The sequence below is a fragment of the Salmo trutta genome, chromosome 32 (genome assembly GCF_901001165.1).
Source record: "Salmo trutta chromosome 32, fSalTru1.1, whole genome shotgun sequence".
In the NCBI taxonomy this organism is placed as follows: Eukaryota; Metazoa; Chordata; class Actinopteri; order Salmoniformes; family Salmonidae; genus Salmo; species Salmo trutta.
Window position 1 is genome coordinate 387,287 of NC_042988.1, and position 27,982 is coordinate 415,268.

General features: G+C 42.3%; 2 protein-coding genes across 2 annotated transcripts in view; one reads left to right on the forward strand and one right to left on the reverse strand.

Annotated features, from left to right (window-relative positions):
- The window catches only part of LOC115170640 (phospholipid-transporting ATPase IA-like), a 176,499-nt gene extending 157,636 nt beyond the window's left edge, over window positions 1–18,863 (forward strand). Inside the window, exons 24-27 of the mRNA XM_029726889.1 lie at window positions 9,039–9,142; window positions 13,488–13,565; window positions 16,924–17,015; window positions 18,564–18,863. Coding sequence (XP_029582749.1) covers window positions 9,039–9,142; window positions 13,488–13,565; window positions 16,924–17,015; window positions 18,564–18,661 — 372 coding nt within the window. The 3' untranslated portion in view covers window positions 18,662–18,863. The remainder of the gene's footprint in view (window positions 1–9,038; window positions 9,143–13,487; window positions 13,566–16,923; window positions 17,016–18,563) is intronic.
- A 4,122-nt stretch (window positions 18,864–22,985) lies between these two features.
- LOC115170717 (protein shisa-3 homolog) lies at window positions 22,986–27,966 on the reverse strand. The gene is made up of 2 exons (XM_029726951.1): window positions 27,226–27,966; window positions 22,986–24,471 (listed from the first exon to the last, which is right to left on the reverse strand). The coding sequence occupies exons 1-2, from the start codon at window positions 27,494–27,496 to the stop codon at window positions 23,876–23,878; spliced, it is 867 nt and encodes a 288-aa protein (XP_029582811.1). The 5' UTR covers window positions 27,497–27,966; the 3' UTR covers window positions 22,986–23,875.
- Window positions 27,967–27,982: the final 16 nt, after the last annotated feature.

The following is a 27,982-nucleotide window of genomic DNA, read 5'->3' on the forward strand; positions in this document are numbered from 1 at the left end:
GGTGGATTGAAACATCAGGCTCCCAGCTCCCCATGGTTTTATAGAAACCCTACAAGGTTCCTCACTATTAAACCTGTGAAAGACTATATGATAGAATTAGAGAGGCACTTCAGCATTGCTGTTGAGATGACTTTGTACCCCTACACTGTTTTCCCTGTCTCGGTGTTTTCGGAATACTTAAGGGCCGCCGCGCATGTGTCGTAAGTTCGCCCCCTCTGTGATTAAAACCACACACACACGGATCCATTAGGAGCCCAGAACCAATGATTTATGGAAGACTAAAGCGGCTGTGGAAGGCACAGGCTAATCCATGGTGTGAGACTTTGCATTGTGTGTCTGTTATTTGAATGAGTTTAAGCGTTATAATTCAAATGGATATGGGCATACTTGTCGTGATCTAATACATGTCAAACTGACACTTTTGTCTGTCGGCTAATTTATCTCTCGCACCATTTTAATAATTATTGAGTTGCGTTGTAAATCACTATTGTACAGTTGCACCTGGTTGACTTCTGTTGTGCTATACCTGTTTTTGTTGGCATTCTTTCCCTCAGTTTTTTTTCGGGATATCTCAGGGCTATTGTGAGGCGACACACAGAGCGTAAAAAGATGGACCCAACTGAGCAAGTCTAGTTTTTGTTTTCCATAGTAAAAGCTTAGTGGGGTGGGGGTGGGGGTGTTAAGGGATTGTGAACTCGTCATTTGCTTTTGCGTTGCAATGACGTCGTGGGGAATTTGTAGAGTTGTGGGCCGCATCCGATCAAGGCTCCTCTCACACACTCGTGCTCTCTTTCTTTCTCCTTCTCTTGCTTTTACTCACTTTTTCTCTCTTTCTCTCTGTATTTCTTGATCCCACTCTCTCTTTTTCTCTTTCTCCCCCCTCTCTCTCTCTCTTTCTCCATCCAGGGCATTAGGCCTCCATCTCTTTTCTCTCCCATTAAATCCTCAGGGACTGGCTTTTTCTTTCTGCGGCTATGTTTACAGCCTATCCAACAACACACTAACCCTAAGGATTTTGTTTGGGGAGGTAGCATGGAGCTGGTCATGAGGGATTGGGGGTCATGTTTGGCCACAAACAAACACATCCAGCCTCAATTTGCAGTAGGATACACCTCTGAACCCTCAAATCACCCAATAGCCCTTCCCCTAGCTCCTTAGCGCCATAGCAGAACGGTCTACCCCTCTGTTCTAACTTCCATCCAAATTGTACAGTATGGTCCGGTAGAGCCAGTAGAATTTAGCCAAAGGGACATGGATGGAGGTAGACCAAATCACTCACTGGGACTGGATTTTACTTAAATAACCCTAATTTCATCGGGCCCAATAAAAAAGAGACGCACAAAGAGAGACTGCGCCCAGGCTCCTAGTGTCTGAATATTAGCATCCAGAGGCTTTGGCTTTGGCAACAACCAGGCTCATACAGAGAAAAGGGCAGAGACTCAAATTTGACACCCTTACAGATATGACAGAAAGAGACATGGTAAGAGTGAGGTGTGTGTGCGTGTGCGGTGCACGTGTGTGGAAAGTTGACTTTTCTCTATCTATGCTTTCTAAAGTCAAAAGGTCTAGGAACAGGGTGAAAGCCTTGATTGTCCACCCTTCATATTTACCATCACAATGGCAGGCATTACCCTCCTGGAGTCACACTAGCACTGTGGCCTGTCAGGCATAGTCAGCCAACTGCTGCTGCTGTGAGACCCCCTGATCAATGCATCCAGGCATAGTAATCACACTCCTCTACTCTGAGCCGATTGGATCAGTCTGTTCCTTTACCATCGCATGAAGGATGGCTTTGAAAAATCTATTTTCTTAGACTAAGACACAGTTTCAAGAATGTCAAATATGACAAAAGACTGCATTGGCGTGTCCATATCATATTCAGAGTGAAACAACAGTCTTATTTGTATATATAAGTAAATTCCAAGTTTGTACAGCAAACAAATTATGAGACTTACACCTCTATACGATGTACAAAACTGAGCTCTGCAACAGCAACAAAAGCTTACTCGTCTGCTCCAAACAAGATCTTAAGCTGTGTTGAGTGGCAGACTGAATGCTCTTTCACCTATGGCTATGAACGTTTCTAACTGGTTAGTGATAGACTGTGTGTGTATGCATGTGTTTGAGTGTGTGTGTCTGCATCTTTGTGTGTCTGTGTCTGTGTCTCCAGTGGCTGTGAGAGGTTGACAGCCTGTCAAAACACTGCGGACACCACTGTCTGCCTGCCCAGATGAGTTTATTAGTTTGTCCTAAAAATACACTCACACCCCCCTGCACTTCTAAAACTGTTTGAATGGTGTCTGTGAGTATAACAGAACTCATTTGGCAGGCCAAAACCTGAGAAGATTCCAAACAGGAAGCGCTCTCTCTGACCATTTCTTGGCCTTCTACACTCTCTTTATTGAAAACAAAGGATCTCTGCTGTAACGTGACACTTCCTACGGCTCCCATAGGCTCTCAGAAGGCACCAGAACGTTGAATGATGACTTTACAACGATATTCTAGTTTCTGGGCAGTAGTAATAACCTAATTAAATCGGGTAAATTTTTTATCCGGATGTGAAAATACTGCCCCCTACCCTAGAGAGGTTAATGATAACCAGCAACAAAACAAGAAAGAGAAACCAATGAAACGTACAGCCTTGTAGGGCTCAATAGCAACAAAACAAAAAACAAGATCCCACAAACAACAGGTGGGAAAAGGCTGCCTAAATATGATCCCCAAGCTGAGACAACAATAGACAGCTGCCTCTGATTGGGAACCATACCAGGCCAACATAGAAATACAAAACACTTGAGTACCCACCCTAGTCACACCCTGACCTAACCAAAATAGAGAATAAAAAGTCTCTCTAAGATCAGGGAGTGACAGTTAGGACATCTACTTTGTGCATGACACAAGTACCTTTTCCAACAATTGTTTACAGTGTCACATCCTGACCAGCAGAGGGAGTAATTGTATTAGTTTTGGTCAGGATGTGGCAGAGGGGTTTGTGTTTTGTATGTTTTCTACGTTCTGTCTAGTTTAGTTTTTCTATGTTTAGTTTTGGGTGTTGGACTCTCAATTGGAGGCAAGTGTTGCTAGTTGCCTCTGATTGAGAGTCCTATATATAGGTGTGTGTTTGGTTTGGGTTTGTGGGTAGTTGTTTTTGCACTGCATTTGGTTAGCCTGCAAAACTGTTCCTGTCGTCGTGAGTATTGTTTATTGTTTTTCCCTGTGGATGCTTTGCGTGTTTTTATAAAAAAAAATATGACTATCCACATTCCCGCTGCGCCTTGGTCTTCTCTCCACTATGACACATGTTACATACAGTCAGATTATTTCACTTATAATTCACTGTATCAAAATTCCAGTTTGCATACACTAAGTTGACTGTGCCTTTTAAACAGCTTGGAAAATTCCAGAAAATTATTCAATGGCTTTAGAAGCTTCTGATAGACTAATTGACATCATTTGAGTCAATTGGAGGTGTACCTGTGGATGTATTTCAAGGCCTAGCTTCAAACTCAGTGCATTTTTGCTTGACATCATGGGAAAATCAAACAAAATCAGCCAAGACCTCAGAAAAAAATGTGTAGACCTTCACAAGTCTAGTTCATCCTTGGGAGCAATCTCCAAATGCCTGAAGGTACCACGCAAGTATAAACGCCATGGGACCACACAGCCGTCATACCACTCAGGAAGGAGACATGTTCTGTCTCCTAGAGATGAACGTACTTTGGTGCAAAAAGTGCAAATCAATCCCAGAACAACAGCAAAGGACCTTGTGAAGATGCTGGAGGAAACAGGTACAAAATAATCTATATCCACAGTAAAATGAGTCCTATATCGACATAACCTGAAAGGCCGCTCAGCAAGGAAGAAGCCACTGCTCCAAAACCGTAATAAAAAAAGCCAGACTACGGTTTGCAACTGCACATGGGGACAAAGATCATACATTTTGGAGAAATATCCTCTGGTCTGATGAAACAAAAATAGAATTGTTTGGCCATAATGACCATCATTATGTTTGGAGGAAAAAGTGGGAGGCTTGCAAGCCAAAGAACACCATCCCAACCGTGAAGCACGGAGGTGGCAGCATCATGTTGTGCGGGTTGCTTTGCTGCAAGAAGGACTGGTGCACTTCACAAAATAGATGGCATCATGAGGCAGGAAAATTCTGATCCTAACTGACCTAAGACAGGGAATTTCTACTCGGATTAAATGTCAGGAATTGTGAGGAGCTGAGTTTAAATGTATTTGGCTAAGATGAATGTAAACTTCCGACTTCAACTGTACACTGAGTATACCAAACATTAGGAACATCTTCCTAATACTGAGTTGCACCCCAATTCGTCGGGCATGTGCTCTACAAGGTGTTGAAGTGTTCGGCAGGGATGCTGGCGCATGTTGACTCCATTGCTTCCCACAGTTGTTTCGAATTGGCTGGATGTCCTTTGGGTGGTGGACCATTCTTGATACACAGAGGAAACTGTTGAGCATGAAAAACCTGCAAGATCTGCAGTTCTTGACACAAACCGGTGCGCCTGGCACCTACTACCATACCCTGTTCAAAGGCACTTAAATATTTTTTCTTGCCCATTCACCCTCCGAATGGCACATACACAATCCATGTTTCAATTGTCTCAAGGCTTAAAAATCCTTCTTTAACCTGTCTTCTCCCCTTCATCTACACTGATTGAAGTGGATTTAACCAGTTACATCAATAAGGTATCATAGCTTTCAACTGGTCAGTCTATGACAGGGAAAGAGCAATGTTTTGTATACTCAGTGTAGAAAAACATTTATAATATTAAGTTACATACACAAGCAATTTATATTTATGAGGATTTATAGGATATCTATGGTGTAACATTTATAGTGTTTGATTCATAACAATTTCTGAAGTTTGTAATATTTATAGTTATTTGATTTATAGCAAGAGATACTGACCGATTCAAATTATAGATAAGTGTGTACAACTCAGACTTAAATCATTAATTGAATTAAGTATAGGGATCTCAATCTTAATCAGCCTCATAGTCCTGGGAAAGCCAAAGGAATTCAACTCACAGCAGATACAATTTGTTACAGACAACTGGCAAATTAAGCTAATAGGGTTTTTACATACAGTTCCTTTCGTAAAGTATTCAGACCCAGCCTTATTCTAAAATGTATTACATTTTTTTAAAATCTCAGCAATCTACACACAATACCCCATAATGACAAAGTGAAAACAGGTTTTTAGAAATGTTTGCTAATTTATATATATTTTCTAAACAGAAATACCTTATTTACTTAAAGGGATAGCCCACTTTTTTAAAATGTTCACCTAAATGACATACCCAAATCTAACTGCCTGTAGCTCAGGCCCTGTAGCAAGGATATGCATATTCTTGGTACCATTTGAAATGAAACACTTTGAAGTTTGTGGAAATGTGAATTGAATGTAGGAGAATATAACACAATAGATCTAGTAGAAGAAAATACAAAGAAAAAAACAACCAGTCTTTTTCTACCACCATCTTTGAAATGCAAGAGAAAGGTCATAATTCTAAATGCAAGAGAAAGGTCATAATTCTATAATTCTCATCACTCTGGTTGTAATTCCAATAGTGTCCACAAGATGGGAGCAGTGTATGTGCAAAGTTTCAGATGGATAACTTGAGGTATGAGTGAACAACAAGACTTTTAGTGTGAGGTCCCCAGGTACATTTTGGCAAATCGTGAAGGAGACATACGCATTCATATTCCATTTTTCTACAAGAATATTGTCAAATCTGTATACTTGGACTTTGATTAAGCTTTCCAAGTATTTGTAGCCATATTATAAGTTCAACATTTGCGAAACAATATGTTTTCATAACTTCATAACTCTGAATATCCTTATAATTTTTGTCCAAAATGAAAAGGCATGCTGTCGTACAAGGTTAGTAGCTCCATTTTACGACAGACATGAATTTGATTTGACTTGTTGAAACAATGTTAAGGGTGAGATTTTCACAGATTCCTTTCTTTGCAAATTGAACGAGTGGAAATACAAAATCGATCGTGCATGCTATATGGACCTTTTTAGGATATGAAAAATAATTGTATCTAACAAAACGACACGTAATGTTATATATGGAACCCTTTGGATGATAAATCAGAGCAGGATTTCAGAATGTAAGTACACATTTTACCTTCAGAGGTGAATTTATCAAACCTATCGCATTGAAAAAAGTGATTTGTTGTTAGGAGCTCTCCTCAAACAATAGCATGGCATTTTTTCACAGTAATAGCTACTGTAAATTGGACAGTGCAGTTATATTAGCAAGAATTTAAGCTTTCAGCCGATATAAGACATGTTTCCCGACATTTGTTGTTTCTTTACAATCTGCGATCTTGACATAACGCACTGCATGATTTACAACTGTCCAGTTGACAGAACGCCGATCCTTAATTAAGTATTCAGACCCTTTGCTATGAGACTCAAAATTGAGCTCAGGTGCATCCTGTTTCCATTGATCATCCTTGAGATGTTTCTACAACTTGATTGAACTCTTTGGCCTGAATGTCAAGCGTCAAGTCTGGAGGAAACCTGGCACCATCCCTACGATGAAGCATAGTGGTGGCAGCTTCATGCTGTGGGCTTGTTTTTCAGCGGCAGGGACTGGGAGACTAGTAAGGATTGAGGCAAAGATGAACAGAGCAAAGTACAAAGAGATCCTCAATGAAAACCGGTACCCGATAAAACATATCAGGAGAGACCTGAAAATAGCTGTGCAGCAACGCTACCCATCCAACCTGACAGAGCTTGAGAGGATCTGCAAAGAAAAATGGGAGAAACTCCCCAAATACAGGTGTGCCAAGCTTGTAGCGTCATACCCAAGAAAACTCGAGGCTGTAATCGCTGCCAAAGGTGCTTCAACAAAGTACTTAGTAAAGGTCCTGAATACTTATGTAAACGTGATATTTCATTTTTAAGTTTTTTTCGTATTAGCAAACATTTCTAAAAACCTGTTTTTGCTTTGTCAATATGGCATATTGTGTGTACAGTCGTGGCCAAAAGTTTTGAGAAAGGCACAAATATTAATTTTCACAAAGTCTGCTGCCTCAGTTTGTATGATGGCAATTTGCATATACTCCAGAATGTTATGAAGAGTGATCAGATGAATTGCAATTAATTTTAAAATCCCTCTTTGCCATGCAAATGAACTGAATCCCCCCAAAAATGTCCACTGCATTTCAGCCCTGCCACAAAAGGACCAGCTGACATCATGTCAGTGATTCTCTCATTAACACAGGTGTGAGTGTTGACGAGGACAAGGCTGGAGATTTACATTTACATTTACATTTAAGTCATTTAGCAGACGCTCTTATCCAGAGCGACTTACAGATTGGAGCATTCACCTTAAGATATCCAGTGGAACAACCACTTTACAATAGTGCATCTAAATCTTTTGGGGGGGGGGGGGTTAGAAGGATTACTTTATCCTATCCCAGGTATTCCTTAAAGAGGTGGGGTTTCAGGTGTCTCAGGAAGGTGGTGATTGACTCCGCTGTCCTGGCGTCGTGAGGGAGCTTGTTCCACCATTGGGGTGCCAGAGCAGCGAACAGTTTTGACTGGGCTGAGCGGGAACTGTGCTTCCTCAGAGGTAGGGAGGCGAGCAGGCCAGAGGTGGATGAACGCAGTGCCCTTGTTTGGGTGTAGGGCCTGATCAGAGCCTGAAGGTACGGAGGTGCCGTTCCCCTCACAGCTCCGTAGGCAAGCACCATGGTCTTGTAGCGGATGCGAGCTTCAACTGGAAGCCAGTGGAGAGAACGGAGGAGCGGGGTGACGTGAGAGAACTTGGGAAGGTTGAACACCAGACGGGCTGCGGCGTTCTGGATGAGTTGTAGGGGTTTAATGGCACAGGCAGGGAGCCCAGCCAACAGCGAGTTGCAGTAATCCAGACGGGAGATGACAAGTGCCTGGATTAGGACCTGCGCCGCTTCCTGTGTGAGGCAGGGTTGTACTCTGCGAATGTTGTAGAGCATGAACCTACAGGATCGGGTCACCGCCTTGATGTTAGTGGAGAACGACAGGGTGTTGTCCAGGGTCACGCCAAGGTTCTTAGCACTCTGGGAGGAGGACACAAGGGAGTTGTCAACCGTGATGGTGAGATCATAGAACGGGCAGTCCTTCCCCGGGAGGAGGAGCAGCTCCGTCTTGCCGAGGTTCAGCTTGAGGTGGTGAGCCGTCATCCACACTGATATGTCTGCCAGACATGCAGAGATGCGATTCGCCACCTGGTTATCAGAAGGGGGAAAGGAGAAGATTAATTGTGTGTCGTCTGCGTAGCAATGATAGGAGAGACCATGTGAGGATATGACCGAGCCAAGTGACTTGGTGTATAGTGAGAATAGGAGAGGGCCTAGAACAGAGCCCTGGGGGACACCAGTGGTGAGAGCACGTGGTGCGGAGACAGATTCTCGCCACGTCACCTGGTAGGAGCGACCTGTCAGGTAGGACGCAATCCAAGCGTGGGCCGCGCCGGAGATGCCCAGCTCAGAGAGGGTGGAGAGGAGGATCTGATGGTTCACGGTATCAAAGGCAGCAGATAGGTCTAGAAGGATGAGAGCAGAGGAGAGAGAGTTAGCTTTAGCAGTGCGGAGAGCCTCCGTGACACAGAGAAGAGCAGTCTCAGTTGAATGCCCAGTCTTGAAACCTGACTGATTAGGATCAAGAAGGTCATTCTGAGAGAGATAGCAGGAGAGCTGGCCAAGGACGGCACGTTCAAGAGTTTTGGAGAGAAAAGAAAGAAGGGATACTGGTCTGTAGTTGTTGATATCGGAGGGATCGAGTGTAGGTTTTTTCAGAAGGGGTGCAACTCTCGCTCTCTTGAAGAAGGGACGTAGCCAGCGGTCAAGGATGAGTTGATGAGCGAGGTGAGGTAGGGGAGAAGGTCTCCGGAAATGGTCTGGAGAAAAGAGGAGGGGATAGGGTCAAGTGGGCAGGTTGTTGGGCGGCCGGCCGTCACGAGACGCGAGATTTCATCTGGAGAGAGAGGGGAGAAAGAGGTCAAAGCACAGGGTAGGGCAGTGTGAGCAGGACCAGCGGTGTCGTTTGGCTTAGCAAACGAGGATCGGATGTCATCAGCCTTCTTTTCAAAATGGTTGACGAAGTCATCCGCAGAGAGAGAGGAGGGGGGGGGAGGGGGAGGAGGATTCAGGAGGGAGGAGAAGGTAGCAAAGAGCTTCCTAGGGTTAGAGGCAGATGCTTGGAATTTAGAGTGGTAGAAAGTGGCTTTAGCAGCAGAGACAGAAGAGGAAAATGTAGAGAGGAGGGCGTGAAAGGATGCCAGGTCCGCAGGGAGGCGAGTTTTCCTCCATTTCCGCTCGGCTGCCCGGAGCCCTGTTCTGTGAGCTCGCAGTGAGTCGTCGAGCCACGGCGTAGGAGTGGAGGACCGAGCCGGCCTGGAGGATAGGGGACAGAGAAAATCGAAGGATGCAGAAAGGGAGGAGAGGAGGGTTGAGGAGGCAGAATCAGGAGATAGGTTGGAGAAGGTTTGAGCAGAGGGAAGAGATGATAGGATGGAAGAGGAGAGAGTAGCAGGAGAGAGAGAGCGAAGGTTGGGACGGCGCAATACCATCCGAGTAGGGGCAGAGTGAGAAGTGTTGGATGAGAGCGAGAGGGAAAAGGATACAAGGTAGTGGTCGGAGACTTGGAGGGGAGTTGCAATGAGATTAGTGGAAGAACAGCATCTAGTAAAGATGAGGTCAAGCGTATTGCCTGCCTTGTGAGTAGGGGGGGAAGGTGAGAGGGTGAGGTCAAAGGAGGAGAGGAGTGGAAAGAAGGAGGCAGAGAGGAATGAGTCAAAGGTAGACGTGGGGAGGTTAAAGTCACCCAGAACTGTGAGAGGTGAGCCATCCTCAGGGAAGGAACTTATCAAGGCATCAAGCTCATTGATGAACTCTCCAAGGGAACCTGGAGGGCGATAAATGATAAGGATGTTAAGCTTGAAAGGGCTGGTAACTGTGACAGCATGGAATTCAAATGAGGAGATAGACAGATGGGTCAGGGGAGAAAGAGAGAATGTCCACTTGGGAGAGATGAGGATTCCAGTGCCACCACCCCGCTGGCTCGATGCTCTAGGGGTATGCGAGAACACATAGGCAGACGAGGAGAGAGCAGTAGGAGTAGCAGTGTTATCTGTGGTAATCCATGTTTCCGTCAGCGCCAGGAAGTCTAGGGACTGGAGGGTAGCATAGGCTGAGATGAACTCAGCCTTGTTGGCCGCAGACCGGCAGTTCCAGAGGCTGCCGGAGACCTGGAACTCCACGTGGGTCGTGCGCGCTGGGACCACCAGGTTAGAGTGGCAGCGGCCACGCAGTGTGAAGCGTTTGTATGGCCTGTGCAGAGGGGAGAGAACAGGGATAGCCAGACACATAGTTGACAAGCTACAGAAGAGGCTACGCTAATGCAAAGGAGATTGGAATGACAAGTGGACTACACGTCTCGAATGTTCAGAAAGTTAAGCTTACGTTGCGAAAATCTTATTGACTAAAATGACGAAAATGCTAGCTAACTAACACAACACTACACTAATCAAGTCGTTCCGTTGTAATGTAATAGTTTCTACAGTGCTGCTAGTCGGTAGAGGTTGGCTATTATACAAAAGCAACTTTGTAGCTAGCTAACATAACATAACACTAATCAAGACGTTCCTTTGTAATGTATTTAGTTTCTACAATGCTGCTCGTCGGTAATAGTTGGCTGGGTATGGAACAATGGCGTCGCGGGGGACGGAAATAGCTGGCTAGCTAACCTAGCTAGCCTCGATAATTACTAAACTACACAATTATCAAGCTATGACAAAGACAGCTATGTAGCTAGCTAGCTAACACTGCACTAGTCAAATCGTTCCGTTGTAATGTAATAGTTTCTACAGTGCTGCTAGTCGGTAGAGGTTGGCTATTATACAAGAGCAACTTTGTAGCTAGCTAACATAACATAACACTAATCAAGACGTTCCTTTGTAACGTATTTAGTTTCTACAATGCTGCTCGTCGGTAATAGTTGGCTGGGTATGGAACAATGGCGTCGCGGGGGACGGAAATAGCTGGCTAGCTAACTTAGCTATTACTAAACTACACAATTATCAAGCTATGACAAAGACAGCTATGTAGCTAGCTAGCTAACACTGCACTAGTCAAATCGTTCCGTTGTAATGTATTAGTATCTACAGCGCTGCTAGTCGGTAACGGTTGGCTAGCTAGCAGTGTTGACTAGCTAGCAGCTAGCAGCCAGCAGTGTTGACTACGTTAGGAGGACGAAAAAAAAATATAAAAATAAATTTAAAAAAATAGCTGGCCTCGATAATTACTCTAATTACTCTAAACTACACAATTATCTTTGATAGCTAAGAAAAAATTGTTCAGATCAAACAAACCAAACCGTTGTAATGTAAAGTGTAATATTACCTGTGGAGCGAAGCGAAGTGCGACTGTTCGACTGTTCGCTCCGGACCGGAGGTAACAATGATCACTCTGTCATGCTGATTGAGTTTGAATAACAGACTGGAAGCTTCAAAGGGAGGGTGGTGCTTGGAATGATTGTTCTTCCTCTGTCAACCGTGGTTACCTGCAAGGAAACACGTGCCATCATCATTTCTTTGCACGAAAAGGGCTTCACAGGCAAGGATAGTGCTGCCAGTAAGATTGCATCTAAATCAACCATTTATCGGATCATCAAGAACTTCAAGGAGAGCGGTTCAATTGTTGTGAAGAAGGCTTCAAGGCGCCCAAGAAAGTCCAGCAAGCGCCAGGACCGTCTCCTAAAGTTGATTCAGCTGCGGGATCGGGGCACCACCAGTACAGAGCTTGCTCAGGAATGGCAGCAGGCAGGTGTGAGTGCATCTGCCCGCACAGTGAAGCGAAGACTTTTGGAGGATGGCCTGGTGTCAAGAAGGGCAGCACAGAAGCCTCTTCTCTCCAGGAAAAACATCAGGGACAGACTGATATTCTGCAAAAGGTACAGGGATTGGACTGCTGAGGACTGGGGTAAAGTCATTTTCTCTGATGAATCCCCTTTCCGATTGTTTGGGGCATCCGGAAAAGAGCTTGTCCGGAGAAGACAAGGTGAGCGCTACCATCAGTCCTATGTCATGCCAACAGTAAAGCATCCTGAGACCATTCATGTGTAGGGTTGCTTCTCAGCCAAGGGAGTGGGCTCACTCACAATTTTGCCTAAGAACACAGCCATGAATAAAGAATGGTACCAATACATCCTCCGAGAGCAACTTCTCCCAACCATCCAGGAACAGTTTGGTGACGAACCATGCCTTTTCCAGCATGATGGAGCACCTTGCAATAAGGCAAAAGTGATAACTAAGTGGCTCGTGGAACAAAAGATTGATATTTTGGGTCCATGTCCAGGAAACTCCCCAGACCTAAATCCCATTGAGAACTTGTGGTCAATCCTCAAGAGGCGGGTAGACAAACAAAACCCCACAAATTCTGACAAACTCCAATCATTGATCATGCAAGAATGGGCTGCCATCAGTCAGGATGTGGCCCAGAAGTTAATTGACAGCATGCCAGGGCAGATTGCAGAGGTTTTGAAAAAGAATGGTCAACACTGCAAATATTGACTCTTTGCATCAACTTCATGTAATTGTCAATAAAAGCCTTTGACACTTATGAAATGCTTGTAATTATACTTCAGTATTCCATAGTAACATCTACCAAAAATATCTAAAGACACTGAAGCAGCAAACTTTGTGAAAATTAATATTTGTGTCATTCTCAAAACTTTTGGCCACGACTGTAGATTGATAAGGGGAAAAAAACAATTTAATCTATTTTGGAATAGGCTGTAACCTAACAAAATGTTTAAAAAGCTCTGAATACTTTACGATGGTACTGTACTTGGCATCTACTGTACTGCCTCTGTATATAGCCGTATGCAGAATTTATTCAGATTCCATGTAAACTTTTGAGAAAAGCCTCATGGACTGATTTGGGATGTTGGGTACATAGACATATTTTTATTTATTTATTTTATTTATTTCACCTTTATTTAAACCAGGTAGGCAAGTTGAGAACAAGTTCTCATTTACAATTGTGACCTGGCCATGATAAAGCAAGCAGTTTGACACATACAACAACACAGAGTTACACATGGAGTATAGCAAACATACAGTCAATAATATAGTAGAAAAATAAGTCTATATACAAAGTGAGCAAATGAGGTGAGATAATGGAGGTAAAGGCAAAAAAGGCCATGGTGGCGAAGTAAATACAATATAGCAAGTAAAACACTGGAATGGTAGATTTGCAGTGGAAGAAAGTGTAAAGTAGAAATATAAATAATGGGGTGCAAAGGAGCAAAATAAATAAATAAATACAGTAGGGGAAGAGGTAGTTGTTTGGGCTAAATTATAGATGGCTGTATAATAATATTCAATAGTGTTGTATTCAATTGTGGTTGTGAATGCCTGTTGGTGACGTCTGTTCCTTTTGACCAACAGTCTGAAGTAGGTGTACTTTAAGACCCTGGTGGATGAGGTACAGGAGCTGGAAGCCTTGTCCAAGGACCCCAGAGCCGTGGTGCACGGGAAGAGGTACTGTACCATCTCAGACACTTTTCTCACCTTCCTTCTTTTCCTAGGTGTGTCCCAAATGGCAACCCTTTCCCTATATAGTGCACTACTTTTGACCAGAGCGCTATTGGTCCTGTTCAAAAGTACTGAATTAAATAGGAAATATGGTGTTATTTAGGACTCATGCCATGTTTTATTCTTCACAATGCCTCATTACTCTAGGATATCTGAATTACTTTTCTTAATATCATACATTCCTGAATAATCTTAGTATTTCTTCTTACACAGCATGTACAACACATGATTTACAGTGTCATACAGTTTGTAACTTCTAAACGTATATAAGCTATACAGTGTATAGCTTATATTTGCTCCTTGAGGATTCACACATTTTTATCCTGGCTTCCCTATTGTTAGTATTTTGGCATAATTACTGTCTGCCTACTGTACACATACGGTACAGTTCACCCTTATATTGTCTGCTCTATGAATTCTACTCCAGGCCATTCATCCAGATTGTAACCCATGCTTTTTTGTTTAGGGGGAGATCAGCTTTAATATTGCAAATAAATTGTGGCTTCCATCAATGTAATTGTCTGCATCTCTTCCAATACTCCATATCTTTTTTTGCAAATGTATCTAAACGTCCTCTCACTGTCAACTGCGTTTATTTTCAGCAAACTTATCATATTTGTATGAACATAACAAAATTCAACAACTGAGACATAAACTGAACAAGTTCCAGACGTGTGACTAACAGAAATTGAATACCAGATTTGCCAGTTCTTGCTGTGAGATGTTACCCCACTCTTCCACCAAGGCACCTGCAAGTTCCCAGACATTTCTGGGGGGAATGGCCCTAGCCCCCACCCTCTGATCCAACAGGTCCCAGACGTGCTCAATGGGATTAAGATCCGGGCTCTTTGGTGGCCATGGCAGAACACTGACATTCCTGTCTCGCAGGAAATTACGCACTGATGAGCAGTATGGCTGGTGGCATTGTCATGCTGGAGGGTCATGTCAGGATGAGCCTGCAGGAAGGGTACCACATGAGGGAGGAGGATGTCTTCCCTGTAACGCACAGCTTTGAGATTGCCAGCAATGACAACAAGCTCAGTTGGATGATGCTGTGACACACCGCCCCAGACCATGACGGACCCTCCACCTCCAAATCGATCCTGCTCCAGAGTACAGGCCTCGGTGTAACACTCATTCCTTCAACAATAAACGCGAATCCGACCATCACCCCTGGTGAGATAAAACCGTGACTCGTCAGTGAAGAGCACTTTTTGCCAGTCCTGTCTGGTCCAGCGATGGTGGGTTTGTGCCCATAGGCGACATTGTTGCCGGTGATGTCTGGTGAGGACCTGCCTTACAACAGGCCTACAAGCTCAGTCCAGCCTCTCTCAGCCTATTGCTGATGGAGGGATTGTGCGTTCCTGGTGTAACTCGGGCAGTTGTCCCGCAGGTATGATGTTCGGATGTACCGATCCTGTGCAGGTGTTGTTACACGTGGTCTGCCACTGCGAGGACGATCAGCTGTCCGTCCTGTCTCCCTGTAGCGTTGTCTTAGGTGTCTCACAGTACGGACATTGCAATTTATTGCCCTGGCCACATCTAAGGCACATTCACGCAGATGAGCAGGGACCCTGGGAATCTTTCTTTTGGTGTTTTTCAGAGTCAGTAGAAAGGCCTCTTTAGTGTCCAAAGTTTTCATAACTGTGACCTTAATTGCCTACCGTCTGTAAGCTGTAAGTGTCTTAATGACCGTTCCACAGGTGCATGTTCATTTATTGTTTATGCCTCATTGAACAAGCATGGGAAACAGTGTTTAAACCCTTTACAATGAAGATCTGTGAAGTTATTTGGATTTTTACGAATTATCTTTGAAAGACAGTGTCCTGAAAAAAGGACGTTTCCTTTTATATATAAATATATATAAATATGTATACATACACTACCATTCAAAAGTTTGGAGTTACTTAGAAATGTCCTTGTTTTTGAAAGAAAAGCACTTTTTTTGTCCATTAAAATAACATCAAATTGAACAGAAATACAGTGTAGACTTTGTTAATGTTGTAAATGACTATTGTAGCTGGAAATTGTAGATTTTTAATGGAATATCTACATAGGAGTACAGAGGCCCATTATCAGCAACCATCACTCCTGTGTTCAAATGGCATGTTGTGTTAGCTAATCCAAGTTTATAATTTTAAAAGGCTAATTGATCATTAGAAAACCCTTTTGCAATTATGTTAGCACAGCTGACAACTGTGGTGCAGATTAAAGAAGCAATAAAACTGGCCTTGGATTTCTATTTGCCATATATTTTTTTGCTTGGAACATTATTCTTTCCCTCTGAAAGTGTGTGGCGAGAGGCTGTACTGTACTGTACTGTAGCACCTTCAGTATATTCAAGACATGCATCTTGAGCTGAGCTCCCGGAGATGGGGTAGTCCCAAATGGCACCCTATTCCCTATATTTTGCACTACTTTTGACCAGGGCTCTGGGTGCCATTTTGGACAAAGTAATGGGCTCGTATCAGTAAGCCGGGGCCGGACCCCATCGAGGCCCGTGGAGTTCATTAGCATGGATCAGATCAGTGTGAAATCTCCTGCCGGCTGAAAGTCTTCCCCCATTGGCCACAGTCCAGGGCCCAGCAGGCTAGGACCCTGGACCTGGAGCTGAAGACACATACACTCAGTTCCTTTCTCACATGCACACACAAGTATATAAACACACATACATACATGCATGCAAACCACACATGCCATCTCTCTCTCTTTCTCCCTCTCTCTCTTTTTCTCATTCACACACACACACACACACACACACACACACACACACACACACACACACACACACACACACACACACACACACACACACACACACACACACAACATTTTTTACTGAACTTCTGGGGACCTAACATTTATTTCCATTCAAAATCCTGTTTTCCCTAAACCTTACCTTAACCCTAACCCTAACCTTAAAATAGCCTTTGTCCTATGGGGGTGTGGGGAGAAGGGATCATTTCCCTTGTTTTACTATACTTGTGGGGACTTTGGGGGATTTCTGGTACCCACGAAGATGGTACTACAAGCACACACAAACAAACACAGAATCCTCCCCTTCCTCCTCTCCCTACATGGTCTCTCCTCAGCAGGAAGTGTAGTTGGCTGGTCTCTCTTCTCTGGTCCTGTGGAGTACTCGGCGTGAGAGGGCTTGATGTATGGGTGGTTAAGTCTAACTGAAGGGCTCTGTGTGGCGCTTACTCTCTCTCTCTCTCTCTCTCTCTCTCTCTCTCTCTCTCTCTCTCTCTCTCTCTCTCTTTCTCTCTCTCTCTGTCTCGTGTGTGAGTGTGTCTCTTTGCAGTCTGACAGAGAGGGCACAGCTCCTGAAGAACGTCTTCAAGAAGAGCACCGTGAGTCTGTACCGATCGGACTCCATGCAGCAGAACCTGCTACGTAAGTCACACACACTATTAATAACACACACCTTTAAACACACACACGCACATACCTCACACACTGACCTGAAGGCAAGCCCTCATGTTGTTTTCTTAGAGAGAGAGAGAGAGAGAGAGACACATTTTCTCTCAGCACTGGTCCAAAGACCCAAGACAGGCATTTTGTATTGAGTATAGTTCCTATGTGGATACATAACGCCATATTATGGGGATTCCATACATAGCTCAGAAGGGGACTCTGGCTGTGTCTTAAATGGCACCCTATTCCCTATGGGCCCTGGTCAAAAGTAGTGCACTGCATAGGGAAATGGGTGCCATTTGGGATGCAGCCTCAGCATTGGGGATGTGCTAATACTCCGCTGATCCCACCGCTCTTTAGAATTCGTATGCATGTTCCACATTAGCCAGATGCAGGAAATCCACATACATAATCCTGTCGTTAACCCCATTAAGTAACACAAAAGTGCCCCACTGTTCGTGTTCCTCCGCCTGTTAATACAACCCCCCTAACACTATGTGTGTCCCAAATAGCACCTTTTTCCTTTTATAGTGCAATACTTTTGAAAAGGGCCCATAGGGCTCTGGTCAAAAATAGTGCACTATATATGGAATAGGGTACTATTTGGGATGCACCCTAATGGACAGTCTCGTCCCATCTAGTACAAATTTAGTAGGTCTAGTAGTTTAGATAGAAGCTTTAAGGCAATACAGATGGAATGGGTTTAATTTGGTATGTTGGATTTTATTTATTTCTGTTCTTTTCGCTGGACGTTTTTGTCTCGTAGGTGGGGATGGGATCGGTCTTGTGACCCCTTTTATTTTTGCCTCCTTACCTGTAGAGAAACCATACCTCCGATCCCTATTAGAAACCCCACCTATGCCCTTTTCACAGTATCGCGCCAACCTGAAACACATTGTCCTTTACAGCAGGCTTTCAGAAACTATGATGGATGTGTAACCAGGCCATCTCGGTACAGCTTGGTTTGGTTAGGCTCAGCTCGGTTTGGCTCAATACTGTGAAAAGCCTTCTATGTACCCACCTCTCCTTCCCTGTGTGCTGTGCCCTGTGTGAGTGGTGGTTAGAGCGAAAACTATTCAATAAACGTGTGCGATATTATTCCCACAATGCACTCCTCTCACTGGGCCTTCTGAACTCATCTGCTGGCCTGCAGGTAGTGACCAAGTCATTTGAGACCTAAAGGTGAGCTAATGGGTCAAAGGTTAAGGTTGCGATAGGAACTCCCATAGTTGTAGTTAGTGGCTGTAGAGCTAAGTAAAGATGGTAGGTGTCAGGTAACATGACTGACCCTCCCTCACTTAGCACTGGTCAAGCTTCTTAGGGAGCATGTTGTTATTTTTCATTAATATTGTTTTCATTCAATTGAAACTTACGTTGATTCTTAGTTTATTTTGAAAGTCATTCTTTAATTTATTTTTATTCAGTTAAAATAATTTTTACGAGTTTTTGTTTTTTCTTTCTAATCATGGTTAGAATTTGAACGTGTCAGCCATTGTTTCTCACTCTGTTCATCTGTCCTGCTTGCAGATGGATACGCCTTCTCTCAAGATGAGAACGGAGTGGTCTCCCAGTCTGAGGTCATCCGGGCGTACGACACCACCAAACAGCAGACCAACGAGTGGTGAAACCACGCTGCTCTCGGCCAGGACAGCCTATCACGATTCACAGTCGTTTTCCGACAGCGATTTGAATCTGAGGGGGGCAGCCTCTGGATAACCCTAGCCTGAGCGTCTCGGGAATTTGGACATGACAGAGGGATGTCTTGTACATCAAAAATGGAAAATAACTGGAAACAAAAAAGCATTAAAAAAGTATTCACTTTTTGTAGTTGTGTGTCCAGCAGACATAAGCACTGTGCTTGCATTTTTAACAGTCTGTGGTCTGAAATTCCTTACTGTTCTTGTTCAGTTAAATGTGTTGAAGTATAACCATCTTAATGTCTCCTCCTTTCATATTAATAGAAAAAATGAGTATTGAGCCAAAACAATCTATCATTTTGTCAAAAACTGTCAACATTTTTAGGTACGTGTACTCCAATTGGTGACAGAATAATCCAGATTTGTTTTTGATAAAATATAAAAAATAAATGTAAATGCAGATTTAAAAAATATCCACCAAGCATATTAACAATGAACCACTTCAGAACAGATATTTTGTTGTTTTGTTGTTCTTTTGCTCTTTGAAAAAAAATGTATTTACTGTATAGTAAGGCCTTACATTTGTTCATGCCTTCAGCCATCCGTGTTTGTTTTCTTCAAAATGTATATTTTTTATTTAAGAAGTATGTAGTTATCGTGCCTAAACTGCATTGTATTTTTAATGATAGTCCTGCAACTTAGTCCAATTTCCAAAAATGTTGTACAGCAGTTTGATTGCTTTTAACAAGTAATTGCATTCCACACATTACTCAGCTGTAACAATCCCAATGGTGCCTAACTAGACTTTTTCCCTGATAGAATACGTAAGATATCCTAGCTAACTAGTTTAGAACAGTGCTCTACCCCTCGATTGGCAAGATGAGCTCACCCCCCGAATTGTACTCGTGTATACAATGTGGTAACAAGTGTGTCACATATAAAATCAAGGTTCCGAGTGTTTTGGGGGGGGTGGCTGTATGAGGATCCTGTTGAATTTCCGTATGTGGCAACTTTTCTTTCACAATCTTATATTCTCTTGGAATGGAGAGTTTATCCTTCGAACATAAGTGCCATTAGCTTAAGAGAGAGAGACACTTTGCCAGAAAACTCCACACAGTATCAAAACTACTTTGTCTCTATAGTTATTATGTGAATTTGTATTTTTATATTGGAGAGGTACGAATTTTGCATTGACCGGCTTTGTAATTAATTTTTGTCTTCTTTTTTTTGACAAACAATAGAATTCTAGAGTAATAGAATGATGAGAAATATCTTTCTTAAATGTCTTGTTGTTGTTATTAATATTGTTCTAATAGCTTCTTGGTTTATTTATTATTTGACTGTATGTTTGTTCTCTTCTCCCTATGGGAGATCAGTTTCCAGACTGTGTGTGTGTGTGTGTGTGTGTGTGTGTGTGTGTGTGTGTGTGTGTGTGTGTGTGTGTGTGTGTGTGTGTGTGTGTGTGTGTGTGTGTGTGTGTGTGTGTGTGTGTGTGTGTGTGTGTGTGTGTGTGTGTGTGTGTGTGTGTGTGATCTGTCGTCTGCATGTGCATCTTCTACTCTGGATAACTTCTATGTATGCATGTCTGTGTCCTTAATGTGAGACTGGGAGCCCTTGGAACCTCAGGTCTTATTTTGCATTATTTGAGTGTGTGTTTGAGGAGCTGTATGGGTGAGTGACTGACTGAATGACTGAGTGTGCAATACATGGTTGTCCATGTGTGTGTATGGTGCTGCTTGCTCCTCTTGTCTGTCTGCACGATTCCAGGTATAATGATGGTGTACTGTCTGCTGCTGCATGGCTCTCTGTGTGGCCAGACCTCAGCCGTGGTGGCCCTGGGCCCTGACGCTAAGTCTCTCGCTTGACAGGAGATGTTGAACAATGCACAATGTTACCTTTCCAATAGTGGATATTTTGGTATTATCTGGTTATTGTAATTTCTCTGGGTATACATGTTTGTAACTTTTTGTTTCTCTCGTGCAGTGTACCTCTTTTTTCCTGGTTTTAGTGAGGGTATCAGTAAAAAATGTATTTGTTATGCTATACTTTCGTGTTTCGATTGATTAGTTATGAACTGCTGTCATATTTTCAAAATGCTGAATGTGGTTCTTCTGATGTGAAATTGGTCATGGAAGGCTTGGACTGTTGCTTTTTCAAAAACTGTTGTCTATGATAGTTGTGGGCTGCATAAATGTAAAAAAGAAAACATTATTTCGTTTATTGTACTACTTTGATTCTCCCTCAAGTGTTGTTCACTACAGAAAAAAAATTCACTTTTCAATTTGTTTGATTATTGTTTATTTTTTACATCTTTCATTTAATGATTGTTCTGCATGTTGGGACTGCAAACTTAAGTGTTATGCCTTGGATGTCAATTAAGGTTGGGTTAAATGCAGAAGACACATTTCAGTTGAATACAATCAGTTGGACAACTGACTAGGTATCCCCCTTTACCTTTCCTTTCCCTGCCATGAAGGACTACTACTAAAATAAACTTTACAAACCAACCTTTGTCATCATCTCTGACCTATCGTCGTAGAAATTGAATATTCCACTATCACAGTATCTATGGCTGTATCTCAAATGGCACCCTATATATATATTTTTTTTGTATTTATTTTACCTTTAACTAGGCAAGTCAGTTAAGAACAAATTCTTATTTTCAATGACTGCCTAGGAACAGTGGGTTAAATGCCATGTTCTGGGGCAGAATGACAGATTTGTACCTCGTCAGCTCGGGGATTTGATCTTGCAACCTTTTGGTTACTAGTCCAACACTCCAACCACTAGGCTATGCTGCCGCCCCAGTATATAGTGTACTACTCTGGTCAAAAGTAGGGCACTATGTAGGGAATAAGGTGCCATCCCTCATTTCGGACTTTGTAACCGTCCAAAATGAGGGGAGGCAGCTAGTTGTTTTTCCCATAGAATCATATGCCTATGTGTGTGGTAGCAAACAGGACCTGCAGAGCAATGAGAACCTAAACAGCAAAAGGCAGGGGAGACAGAAAACATAGTTCCCTTCCATGCGTGACAAACAAACAAATGTCGTCATTATGGTGATGTTGTACTCCCTGGTGACTGGTGATCTGAGGTTTACTGTGGGGCCGTGTGGTAGAATATCCTTTTCGTTACAATTACAATAATTTGTCTCTGTTATTGACAAAGTATCCACCATCATAGCAGTATCACAAAACCAACCTAGATGGTTTCGCTTTAGTCGTTAGTTCATGAAATACATATTTTCCTGACTAGGCGTACCCTTGCTAGAGTATTCCTACAAGAGTCCTTGGATTACTGTCAATGTAACTTAAAAATAATTCAATCTGTGAGGTATTTTCGTGGCGTTCTAAATAGATTTAGAGCAGTATTATACAGGACCATCTAGAATACAGTATCTGAAAGACGATTACTTTTTCCTATGTTTTTAAAAAACAGAAGTGCCCAAGCATACCCAAATGTATAGAAAATCAATTGTGTTGACATCTGCGCAACTATAGCACAAATAGCTCCAAAGAGTAGTATACAAGTATGCATGTGCTACCAAAGGTTTCTATTGGAATGGCATGCTTGTCTGGGTAAACATTGTACATTTTGAGCCTTCCAAAAAAGAAAAAAGGACAGCAATACCCAAAGATTGTTGTGGCAGTCATCTCTGGGAATTGCTTTTTCCTTTGTTTGGAAGACTCAGAGTATAGCTCCAAACATTATCCACTGTATGATCTATTGTATCTAATCTGCCATAATAGGTCAGTGATTGCCAAGTTTATTTCACACTTAAATGACTAGGGTACAGAGAAGTCTTTGGAGTCCTGCTCATCCAACCCAAAACTCTTCCCTATTTCTGGGATCAGTTGTTTTTAACACTGTGGCCATGACAGGCTCATTGAGCATTGACAATGACTGATCTCATTGCCACATTCCTCATGTGAAGTCTGGCGCAAGATTGAGCGACAGGTAGCGAACGACTATGGCCTTAATGAACCATTTTAGTTGCCTATATATCTGAGGTTGGAGAAAGGGGGACTCCGCTATCTGTAAGCCAACATTTTGGCTTGTAGTTTCTGTATTTAAGGTTCAATGTGTCATTAATGTTTGTGAATATCTTTGCATCCCCTCACTTAAGTATAATAAGTAGTACATTAATAAACCAAATATGGAGGCTGCAGTTGGGCTAAAAGGTGAAACAAACTCAGGATTGTGACTTTAACAGCATAAAGGAAACAGTTGCAAGCCATTTTCAGAAGTTAGTAATATACAGTACAAAATCTATCCGTAAGTGAGCAATTAAGCAATTCTCAACCATTCAATCTTGGATTATTAAAGAGTAGGTTTAATTTTCAGAAATATTGACCAACTGTTGAGTGTTTTTATATTTTTGAAATGTACTTCTAGTTGTAGCATTGCATGACAAGTATTCACAATCATAGAATGAGTCATTAGAATACTAATTAGATACTGGTGTTGACTAATATTATCATTAAATAAAAACAAACTTATAGTTCAGCCAGTGAGCACTGTACACACAGTACATCCTTTGGCTTTGTTCACCCTACTGCACAACTTGGTGTCAGTCCTTCCCTCTTTTAGGGGCTTGCAATTGTCAAAATGCTAATTTGATTAAATGTCCAACAGCTCGCAACAAAATGTGTAGAACACTACTTAATAATGTTGCTGCCACAAAAGTTATTGTGACAATTTAACATCACCATTTAACCAAATTGTGTATAAAAGAGAAAGGGAAGACAGAATATTGTTTACAATAGAAATGTATATATAAAAAAGTGCCTAACATTGAAAACAATAATGACCAATAAACAGGTCCTGTCTGTTCTGAGCAGAAGTCCATTCCTGTAATTTAGAGAGACAAGACTCTCATGTACTCTGCTCGACGAGGAAGCTTTCTTGTGGTTTATCTTGAACACAGCCTCCTGTCTTCCAGTCTCCATTCAACAGGCCTACTGCAGTGCATGTCAGGGCAGTCCTTCCGGTAGCCGATGACTGTGTCTGTCCACAAAACACACCAGGGTCATGTTCAGTACAGTTCACTGATTTAAAACAAAGTCATACTGGGCAGGTTCAGGTAGTCCCTTCCTGTTGTTTCGGTCTGTTTTCTTCTGTTTAGTGCTAAATGAACATGACCCTACTCACGTCCCACAGTGTGCACCTGTAATCCACCTCCTCGTTGCCAAGGAAGTCCCGTCAGCTCTGTCCAAAGTCTGCAAAGCCCTTAGCCCCGGAGAAGGGCTCCAGCTGTAGGGGGAAGAAGTACTGCTGGGGCAGCAGGAAGCCCGTGCCCTGGGCCAGGTGAGGCTGTTGGTGTGGGGGCATGGGCTGGTGCAGCTGCAGCTGGGCATGGGGGTGCTGGCGGCCGCCTGGCATGCAGGCTGCGGGGGAGGTGTAGGGGGGTGGAGGGGGTGGTGGTAGTAGCGGCTGGGGTGTGGAGGGGGAGGTGAAGACATGGGTGCTTGGTGCAGATGCTGACACCAAGCACCCGTGCTGCTGCCCCTGACCCTGACCTCCGAGGGAGAAGCGGCGCACTGAGCTGCTCCCGCCAGCTGAGCTGGAACTGGTGGCCGTGCTGGACTGGCGCGAGGGGGTGCGCAGGCTGGGTGGCGCAGTGGTCAGAATCATGGGGATGGTCTCGCCCTGGCAGTTGCGTAGTGAGAAGCGGATAGCCTGCTGGGTTGGCTGTTTGGGCCGCAGGCAGGTGCAGCAGTAGACGGCAACCAGGGAGCCCACCACCACGAAGGCCACAAAGATGGAGCCCACCATCAGGAAGGGCACGTAGATAGGCTCTGCAAGGAGGAACATGTGTTTGAATACTTGTATACTTGCACACTTGATAACTTGAATACCTGTTTAAAAACTTGAAAAAGCATCCCTTTACCTTCCTTGAAGTAATCACAGATCTGAATACGGGTTTTATTGGTGAAAGCAATAGGGTGGTAACATTGCTTACACATAACAAATCACTTACATACCTGTGCTCACCGTAAGGAAACTAGGAAGGATGTATTCATAAAGTAACAGGGCCAATGAGAAGTGGAGTTTATACTCAGTGAAAATATGTGTGCGTAATAAACGGTATTGCAAACATGCACAGACATATGGGAACATCTTGATTGAATAAGATATGTATCTGTGAAATAATTTATTTTTCTACAGAATCCAGAATTGCACCTTTTTTTATGGAAAGGGATTCAGGAGAAAATACATTTTTGAAGACAAAGGTCAAATGTTACTCTTTACCTTCCTAAATCCCCTCAAAATTCAACATGTATTTACATTAACTCACAAGACATAATTTTGTATTGTTGCAAAAATATTTTCAATAGCCCATTTTAATGTCAGACTGGAAGTAAACGTTTCTGGATCACAATACAACGTAAGAAGACTACTGGGGTGTATTATACAAACACAGTGCTGCAAAAAAAACTATTTTGCTACTATAAAAATAACCAACTACATTTAGGCTGAATACACCATGTATTCAAAGTGTTAAAAGGCATTGCATATTTTTTTATTTAATGTAACCCACATGCACCTACAAAACCAGGCGTTTTGGAGTTATTAATAGGCCTATCATTTAGCTAAGTTTTATTTCTTGGATCTTGGTTAGTCATTGTCTCTATATTTTTTTGTTTAAGGCCTGAATTGGACTATGCAAAAGGCTACTGTGCGAATGTTCATTCAGAAGCATTTTTTCTGAAGACAATGTATTTTTCCAAAATGTAGATTAAACGTTCAGATTACACCTTAAATTAGCAATTGGCACCAGGGGAGGAAATTATTTTAAGTTGAATTATTATCAGAAAAAAAGAGGAAATTGTATTAATCACCCTATTGGGTTTAGCAACTTGGGAGACCATTAAATTGAGCGATTTGGTGAAATGAGTTTATTTTTTTTATTTTTATATATGTTTCAGTTTTATTCCATAAATGATACACATTTGGAACTAATGCTGATGAATAATTCCATGTGAATAAAAACTCTTCTTTTTAAATATGAAATTAATTCTAATATAATAACCCCTGCTACACAGGCGTATCAAATACACATCTGATCGCGATTTGATGTCACCTTTGGATACAGTAGGGCATAGGCTATTCTGCCATTGGTGTGCAAAGTTATTATTTAGATTGCATGATTATTACAAAGTTGCATGGTTTATATTGTGGTCAAAATCAATCCACTTCTTTTCACATAGGGGTAGCCTACTACTTTTCACAGCCTACTACTTTCTAGCCCTGGTCTCTATAAAAATACAAACCTATGATTGGGTCTATGATTTCTTGATCCGGCCTTGATTGTGACACTCCAGGTGTATCGCATGCCCACTTTTCGTTTCCTTGTTTTGGGGCCGATAACAATATACCTAACCTGTTGTCAAATGAAGCCCGAGCCCAAAAAAACTGCTGCCCCACATGCATACAATCGGAGATGCTTAGTGCTTACACCTCACAAAGTTCCTTTGTAAATCAAGATGGGCTGTCATTTCTGCATCTTGATAGAGCTATTGCATTGTTATAACTAAATGAAAAGTTAGTTTTAGTGCTTATGTTAGGTTTCAAAATGACAACATACATTTTAAGGAGATTCTTAGGACAATGTACTTATGAAAACAAAACATAGGTTGTGATAGACTGGAAACACTTATCTCCCTCACTAGCTTTAAGCACCAGCTGTCAGAGCAGCTCACAGATCTCTGCACCTGTACATAGCCCATCTTTAATTGAGCCCAAACTACTACCTTTTCCCCTACTGTATTTATTTATTTTATTTATTTTGCTCCTTTGCACCATATTATTTATATTTTAACTTTTAACTTTCTTCAAACTACAAATCTACCATTCCAGTGTTTTTCTTGCCATACTTTATTTACTTTGCCACCATGGCATTTTTTTGCCTTTACCTCCATTATCTCACATCATTTGCTCACATTGTATATAGTCTTATTTTTTTCTACTGCATCATTGATTGTATGTTGTTTTACTCCATGTGTAACTCTGTGTTTTTGTATGTTGTCGAACTGCTTTGCTTTATCTTGGCCAGGTCGCAATTGTAAATGAGAACTTGTTCTCAACTTGCCTACCTGGTTAAATAAAGGTGAAATAAATAAATAAAAATAAAAATAGATATATAGATAACAGCATGATTTCTCCCCCCTTTGTATTATATGGATGTCATTTTTGTCATCTAAATTATTTAAAAATAGGCTAAAAAAAGATGATGGATTTATAGGTTATATTTATTCTTAATAATAATATAGACTATAACTAAGAATGATTGAAAACAAAAACAACTTTTATAATGAAATATGTAGGCTATGCATGCCTGACACTGACCTGAAAAGGCTGAATGGTGAAACAAACTTGACTCTCATTTGAGTGACATGCATGGTTCATTAAAAGCGTGTCGAGACATTGAATGTTGAACTATTTCACTATATTGAATCTTTATTGAATCTTTGGAAATCCCACTTTTTGAAGTTAATTGTACATTAACTTGTCCACTCCTGCCAGGCTCTGCTTTGGTAGTCTAAACTTACGCGCTGCAAACTCCGTGTTATTCAGTTCTCGGTCGTTGGTACAGCTTCCCTGGTCCAGCCGTGCGTCCGCAGCCGCGCAACAGTACCGCAGGGAGCAAGACCCGCAGCACACGGTCGCGTCCATGGTGTCAAAGTCCTCCGGACACTGAAAGCCTTCGTGGTAATTTCCATTACTGTCCAGCCACCCATGGCAGTACTCCCCTTGTGCGTCTGATATCCGTAGATTCCAGGTCAGGTAGCCCAGCAAGAGGTAGTTTAGCAGTCGCATCATCCCGACAAAACCTTATTATAAACCCAGTCGCCTACACAGTATTCCTTAACTCCTACCTTGTCTTTAAAATATTCGCATGATGAATTCGGTTTGAAACAGTTGCACGGTTGAATTACCTACAGTTTCAATGGCGTTTTAATTGTCATCATTCGTTTGATTTTAATTCAACCATACGGAGTTTTGCATTTATATCCATTTGGCATATACTCTCCTCATCCAAGATCGGACCAGTATCAGGTCACAGGTGTAAAATAAACTTGAATTGAACTCTCAAGTTTGTCCAGGTGAATGATTGTTTCAGTCTCTTCTCAAAGTGTAATTATTGCGTAGGCAAAGACAATCAGATATATAACCGAGAGTGTATCTGAGCTTTACCCAGACATTTCTTCTTTTCAGAGCGTTCCTTTGAAAACAATTAAAATAAGTAATTAATCCATAGCTGTTCAGTTCCGTGAAGATGTGATACGGATGGCTACGGTCGTATGG

Coding starts and splice junctions, on each gene's coding strand:
- LOC115170717 (XM_029726951.1), bottom strand. CDS start 27,496: ATGATGCGACTGCTAAACTACCTCTTGCTGGGCTACCTGACCTGGAAT. Junction 24,472..27,225: donor TAACACGGAGTTTGCAGCGC/GTAAGTTTAGAC, acceptor TCCTCCTTGCAG/AGCCTATCTACGTGCCCTTC.